The sequence below is a fragment of the Pavona decussata genome, unplaced genomic scaffold (genome assembly GCF_977016875.1).
Source record: "Pavona decussata unplaced genomic scaffold, jaPavDecu1.1 SCAFFOLD_259, whole genome shotgun sequence".
NCBI lineage: Eukaryota > Metazoa > Cnidaria > Anthozoa > Scleractinia > Agariciidae > Pavona > Pavona decussata.
Window position 1 is genome coordinate 125,001 of NW_028145662.1, and position 7,843 is coordinate 132,843.

Genomic DNA, 7,843 nt, shown 5'->3' on the forward strand with positions numbered 1-7,843 from the left:
TTTAAACTTATGCGGACAAAGTAGAACTTAGCAAGTGCTCTTTGTATCCAAAAAGAAGGTTGGGGGTAACCATGCACTTTTCAGAGTAAATAAAGCTTCAATTTGGAAACAAAAACCGCTATACATTGCTTTTTATATTACTGCTTTTTAGCATAATTGTTGCTTAATTATCTCTAAAATTGCCACAGCTATCCCCAATTTTCTTTTTGGATTCCAGTGGCCCATACTAAGATCTGCTTTTCCGGTATAGTCATAAACTGTACAAAAATACTTCTGTACTAGGAGGCACCGTCCTTAAATGGATACCTGAACCGTATGGTTCCTGGATGTTTCCAACGGAACCTAGACAAAATAACAGCAGGTGTAAAGGTTACGGTTACCAAAAATTTGTGTTACCTGACAGCATTCAGGGCAGTTGCTTCTCTAATCGTGTCAGTGACAGATGAGATGATTGACAGATGGTTTATTTCGATCATGTTGTAGGCTATGCATACAACAAATGAGACGCAACCATAGTAGGTAAGAGGCAGCCAGTTTGCTTCTCTGTATTGAATGCACAATAGACATCGGTTGAACAGAAGAGGTAGCCCAATAGCCATCATCATTGTTCCAACGAAATGCCACGACTTTCTGCGGCCCATCTTCTTTGTAACAAAAGGAATATTTACTTTGTCACCCAAATGGCCATTTATCGGAGAACTTAAGGCATCTGTAAGCTGCGCAATTAGCAAAGCGATCCCTGCCTGTGAAGGTGGTAGTTCGGCTACTTTCATCAAGAATGATATTGCAAACGACATTATTAATTGACGAAGGAGATCGTTGAAAACATTTCCTAATCCACATGAGAATCGCTGCTTGGCATTCATTTTGTGCTTTGGTCTGCGATTGCTTCTCCAGTTCAAAAGTCACACCCTGAAACAGAAACTGATAGAATAGTAAAACAAAAAAATTGAATTACGTAATGCTCCACCCAACTCAGAAAAGATTCCACAATATTGTAACTAGACTGTTAAAATTAATAAACAATTAATAATTAAGCAAGAACCTTATGTAAAATACTTAGGCATTATCATTGACCCTCATCTAAATTGGAAACAACAGATCCACGAGCTTTTTGCAAAAAAAAAAACTGAAGGGCAGTTGGCATTATTTCTAAAGTTCGCTATTTTGTTGCTATTGATATTTTAATACATCTATATTATTCTCTAGTCAATCCTTTTTAACATATCGGCAGTTAAATTGGGGAAATACTTATAAAACCTCTTTAAACCTGTAATTGTTCTTGAGAAAAGGCACTGAGGAGAATGATTTTCTCAGCACCAGATGAACCATCAAGTCCTCTCTTTTGTGATCTATGAATATCAATATTTTTGGAACTTTTTATTTATTTATTTATTTATTTATCTATCTATCTATCTATCTATCTATCTATCTATCTATCTATCTATCTATCTATCTATTTATTTATTTATTTATTTATTTTTAGTTTTATGTTTGATTTTTACCATCGTTTGCTTCGTATAAGGATTGAAAATTTCTTTGAACTGTTATCATCTAAGGAAAATTATAATGGTAGACTAGCATAAAAAATTTCATTCAATAACTGTAAGAACAACTTTTTTCCCTCTTTTTTAGTGTATTGATTGGTATTTTTTTTTAATTTTATTTTTTTTTTGCAACACACAAAAACCAGTTACAATACAATATTTTACAGTTTACACGTCTTGCATCGATTACATTGCTTACGGCAACTTAAACTTAAAGAAAAGAAAATCAACTCATGGTAAATTCAATCTACGTTGTAAAGGGGCAATAGTATGGAATTCCACAGAAGAGGAGTCAAAACAAGAAATTAACTTCAAAGTTTTCAAAACTCAGTTAAAAACAAAGCTACTAAAATATTACATTTAGATTGGATCTTTAGTCTTCTTCTCCACTTACGAATTGGTTCATGCTTAAAGTGCATATATCGAGTTATGGATGCACTCGAGAAGTTTGGAGAGTACGAGAGAAGTGTAAGAGTGCGTGAGGCGTAGACAGAGTGGGCGAACTAATGAATACTCCCTCTTACAACGGGTCTTAGCCTAACTTAGCGAGGTTAAGTATTTTTACTGTGTGTGGACATTTGGCCAAAAGGCTCGAAATGTTGCATCCTCGGAGACCCAGGGGCAGTCAGTCGAAGGCGGGCGAAATGGCGCGACGAAAGTTTTCAAGAATGGGCGAAAAAAATCAGGTCCTCTTGTTGACGACTTGCTGAAATACTTTGCTCATAAGGACGTCTTAAATAAAGAAGCAAAGAAGAGTTGGAACGAATTAATGAACACAAGGCATAAAATAAACCTATGCTTGATTTTGCTAGACGTTGATAGCTGTATACCATCACACTGGTCAAAATATCGTTGCCGTATGATTGTTTTCAATCTTCAATCAATTAACAGAAAATTCACGCCCAATTGACTCCTGTTAACAACAACCCTTTTTAATTTAAATTTACTCCAATTGACGTAAAAGAGGTAGACAAAATAAAACGCTCTGATGCACCCGGAGCTGCATGAGCACCAATAAACAATTTAAAATGTTACCTTAAGGTGCATTCATCAAAACAAACAAAAGTTTGCAAGTATGTGTTTTTAAGCTCCAAAATGGTCGCAAACTCCTGCTTTCAAATAGCAAAACTAACATAGGCTTGAAATTGTTGCTTAAATTTCGGTTTGGTGGCAAGTGGTTCCGGAAGGATCAAAACTTCGTCTCCCGTTCTGTTTCTTGTTCCTTTACGTTCAGACAACCAATACCGGCGTGCATGAACTCAAAAAGCTATTTGAATAGTTAGTTCGAAGGGGCCTCAACAATGTGTGTACGTTTAAAAGTTACCAATTTTTCTTAGCTCAGCCAAATCGGTCTCACTTGATAGCTCACTTCAAGTGCATTGTTTGTTATCGCAGGCTAGAAATGAGGCAGCCAAAGGCTGATGTGGACCTGCGGTAATCACAATTTAAATTTCTATTATGTGGTCCCTTCTATATATAATGCTTGGACTTCCTGTGTTAAAGAGCTACTGAGACGGTGGGAGACAACACTTTTGTTCTGTTTCTGAAAGATAGTTTGCAAGGTTTTACATTTTCAATTTGGCTCGAGTCACGTTTTCTTCATCAGGTCACGCTTTTTCCCGCCATTCAAATAATTTGCACCTCTTGACACGTGCGTCAGTAACACCTTTTCAAACCAACCGCACTCAACATCTTACAACTAAAATCATGGAATCCAAAGCGATATTGGAAAAAATTTCCGTAAAAAAGTTATTCTTAATTTAGCATTATTCAAGATCACCCAAAGAGGTGGGTAGACAAATCGTAAATGTCGTATTTACCAAGGTAAACATTCATAGAAGGGACCCTAAAGTAGAGGGGCTGTAAACGTAGTGACAATACTTATGTGAATCTAAGGGAGGCTTCAGATTATGAAGAGACACGTAGCACGTGTCTGAAGACCAACCGCTCATTTCACACCGCTCTTCAATAGTATGCGGTCTTTGTAATGTGAGTTTTCTTTTATGTGGCCTTGCAAAGTTTAACAAGAAAGCTAAAGATAGAATAAAAAAGATTTTTTCCTACATTTTCTATTTAGTATGAACTCAACTGTTATGCATATCTAGGTTCACGCTTTTTGAAAATGATGAAGACGAACGGTATTGAAATATGTCCTCGTGTCTTTCAAACTTTCAGGAATTAAAGCCCTGCACGAACTCAAGAAGCTATTGGAATAGTTATTACGGTTCTTTTTCTAGGATAAAGTTCAAAGTGGCCCCACTAATGCGTGTACGCATAAAATAACCTTTTTATTTAATTTATTAGCTCTGTCAACATGTGTCAAATAGGTCTCAATTGACAACTCACTTAAAGAATACTTGAGATGTAACTGTCTTTTAAAACGATTGCGACTTTTCTAATAAACTGCAAGTTAAACACACATTTGACTACGAATGTGAGAACAAAAATGTCGCTTCACGTGTCAATAAATAATTAGTTGTAGCAATCACGTAATTTGGCACGAGCTGCGGTTAGAAAGTAGGTTTCCTGAAAGCGGTGACCGGAATATTTTTATCCGCGAAGGAAGTCGTTGTAAAATCAACATAATTTCCATGTAAAAAAATTGAAAATTGGGCCAAAATGAATTATGTTAGAAGTTAAGATATTTTTTCTGTATTTTTTCCGGCGAACTATCTTTAGTAGCAATTCACGGCTGGTTCGCTATAAAGACAAAGGTGTGGAAAGTTCAAAACACGACTGGACGCTTTCCGGCACAGCTACATCCCTCCAATTTTTTTTCTTAAAATCCTTTTCCTAGTGCCAAAAGTTTCCAATTCATGAATTTTTCAGAAGCGATGTTTTATAAAAATTATTTGACATCGGATTTCCATACAAACACTGTTATTTCAAGCGTGTTTGCCTACTCGTCAAAATGGCGTCGAAAACCGTGATAAGGCCTATTTAGTTAAACTCGCCTTTTAGTGAAAAGGCGAAAAGGGTAAATCACAATAATGTCATTTGTTTTTCTTGAGTGTTGACGTGGTGGCATTTAGCTGGTAGTTGTTTTGAAAACAATTTTAGAGAGTAAGCCTTGGTCACATGTTTTCGAAGCAAATACCTGACCTTTGACTTAAGTATTTTTAAAAAGTTGTCAACGGGCCAGAATAAAATGACTAAAATAACTCATTTAAAACTCATTTCCATGTACAAAGCGCCTTATCAGGTCACGTTTTTTCCCGCCATTCAAATACTTTTCGACTCTTGACATGTGCGTCAGTAACACGTTTTAAACCAACCACATTCAACATCAGACAACTGAAAGCATGGAATCCAAAACGATATTGGAAAAAAAAACTTCCGTAAAATAATTATTCTTAATTCAGCATTATTCAAGATCACCAAAAGTAGTGGGTAGACAAATCGTAAATGTCGTATCTACCAAGTCAAACATTCATAGAAGGGAACCTAAAGCAGAGGGGCTGTAAACGTAACAATATTCTGATGTGAATCTAAGGAAGGCTTCAGATTATGTAGCGATAGGTAGCACGAATCTGAACGACAGCAAGTGGCCATGTTTGTTTTTATGTGTCCTTGCAAAGTATGAAAAAAAAAGTTAATGATAGTTTAAAAAATATTTTCTCTTCATTTTCTGTTTAGTAGGAACTCAAAATGCATATCTAAGTTCACTCTTTTTGAAAAAGATGAAGACAAAAGGTATTGAAGGATGTCCTCGTGTCTGTGTGCTAACGTCGAAATCTCAATGCTCATAATAGTTCGCGTGCATTCACTGATAGTCGTTAAAGGTGTGTCGCAGTGCGAAACTACAGCAAGCTCTCTCTTTCCGTTCTCTCAAACTTTCAGTCAGGATTTTTTTTTTCTCACTTACCGTAACAGGAGGTCTCTTCGGTACTGGGTTAACTTCGCCTTCCCGATTAGACTGATGCTTAAGGTACCTTATTTACCGTATATTTATAGCCTTAAATATGCACATAACATTTCAGCATGAAACGAAGCGTTATTGCAGGCGTCAAAAAAAAAAAAAGCTGATGCTTGACGTAATAGTTTGAATGGAAAAAAAAAGTGTGTTCATTCTTTGCTTTTTTAAGTAAGTACTGATAGGACGTTTTCGGTACATTAATTAATTACCCATGATCCATAACCCAAACAAAATCAATTAACGACGTGTGACATGCTTGAGGAAGTCACAGTAATGATAACACTAATAGCAATGCTTCTTAACGAATTTTTTTCAAGCGGAATTTTGGATCTTTCTAGAAGTTTTACGCAACCACACAACTCACGAAATGTAACGTTCGCTGCCGCTGAATTAGCTCTGTTTGGGTTGACTACTGAACTGCTAGTCTTCGCGTTGATGACTCACTGAAATACTTTTCTCTTAAGAGGTTTTCAATAAAAGAAGCAAAGAAGAACAAAGCTAATGAAGACAAGGCATCAAATAGACCCATGCAAGATGTTGCTAAGCGTTGATATAATATCACCATGATCTAAATATCGTTGTCGTTTGATTATTTTCAATCTTTAATCTATTACAGAAAAGTCACGCCCAAATGACTTCTTGTCAAAAAAATGCCTTTTTAATTAAATTTACTCTATTTCAAGTACAAACGTTGGTCAAAACAGAACGCTTTAATGAGCCCGACTCTGAGCGCCAAGATATAAATGGAATTTTTTCCTTAAGGTTACTTCTTTAAAACAAACAAGGGTTTCCAAGCACTTGTTTCACAAAGTTCCACAAAGTTCGCAAACTCCTGCTTTCAAATAGCAAAGGTAGCAAAAGCCAGAAACTGTTGCTTAAATTCAGGTTTAGTTGCAATCGTTTCTGGAAGCATTAAAAGTTTGCCTCCCGTTCTACGGCTATTGCAGCCAGATATGAACTCAAGATACTACTAGAATAGAGATTTCGGTTCCGTTTCTAGGCGATAGTTCTTTAAAGCCTGGCTGTTATAATAAACTGCAAGTTAAACACACGTTTGAATAAGAATGTGAGAACAAAAATGTCGCTTCACGTGTCAATCAATAATTAGTTTGAGCAATCACGTAATTTGGCACGATCTGCGGTTAGAAAGTACGTTTGCGTCAAAATGAATTATATTAGAAGTTAAGATATAAGAAAACTGTTTAGAAGCTGGAGTTTTAGTTAAACTCGCCTTTTAGTGAAAAGGCGAAAAGGGTAAATCGCAATAATGTCATTTGTTTTTCTTGAGAGTTGACGTGGTGGCATTTATCTGGTAGTTGTTTTGAAAACAATTTTAGAGAGTAAGCCTTGGTCACATGTTTTCGAAGCAAATACGTGACCTTTGACGTAAGTATTTTTAAAAAGTTGTCAACGGGCCAGAATAAAATGACTGAAATAACTCATTTAAAACTCATTTCCATGTGCAAGGCGCCTCATCAGGTCACGTTTTTTCTCGCCATTCAAATACTTTCCGACTTTTGACATGTGCGTCAGTAACACGTTTTAAACCAACCGTATTCAACATCAGACAACTGAAAGCATTGAATCCAAAACGATATTGGAAAAAAACATCCGTAAAATAATTATTCTTAATTCAGCATTATTCAAGATCACCCAAAGTAGTGGGTAGACAAATCGTAAATGTCGTATCTACCAAGACAAACATTCATAGATGGGACCCTAAAGCAGAAGGACTGTAAGCGTAATAACAATATTCTGATGTGAATCTAAGGGAGGCTTCAGATTATGTAGCGATAGGTAGCACGAGTCTGAATACCAAGAGCCCATTTCATATCACTCTTCAAAAGTTTGAACGACAGCAAGTGGCCATGTTTGTTTTTATGTGTCCTTGCAAAATTTGACGAAAAAAGTTAATGATAGTTTAAAAAATATATTTCCGTTCATTTCCTGTTTAGTAGGGACTCAAAATGCATATCTAGGTTCGCTCCTTCACTCCTCAAACTGTTGCTTAAATTCAGGTTTAGTTGCAATCGTTTCCGGAAGCATCAAAAGTTTGTCTCCCGCTCTACGACTATTACAGCCATGTATGAACTCAAGAAGCTACTGGAATAGTTATTGCGGTTCCGTTTCTAGGAGATAGTTCAACGTGGTCCCATTAATGCGTGTACGCTTAAAATAACTTTTTTTTTTTGTTTTCAAATAGGTCTCACTTGACAGCTCAATAAAGAATACTTGAGGTGCAACTGTCTTTTAAAACGATTGCGACTTTTCTTTAAAGCCTGGCTTTTATAAAAACTGCAAGTTAAACACACGTTTGACTAAGAATGTGAGAAGAAAAATGTCGCTTCACGTGTCAATAAATAATTAGTTTTAGCAATCA

At 36.1% G+C, this 7,843-nt stretch overlaps 1 protein-coding gene across 1 annotated transcript in view; it reads right to left on the reverse strand.

Annotated features, from left to right (window-relative positions):
- The window catches only part of LOC146456284 (uncharacterized), a 26,592-nt gene extending 21,111 nt beyond the window's left edge, over window positions 1–5,481 (reverse strand). Inside the window, exons 1-2 of the mRNA XM_085093281.1 lie at window positions 5,413–5,481; window positions 397–924 (exon numbers count right to left, since the gene is read on the reverse strand). Coding sequence (XP_084949407.1) covers window positions 397–866 — 470 coding nt within the window. The 5' untranslated portion in view covers window positions 867–924; window positions 5,413–5,481. The remainder of the gene's footprint in view (window positions 1–396; window positions 925–5,412) is intronic.
- Window positions 5,482–7,843: the final 2,362 nt, after the last annotated feature.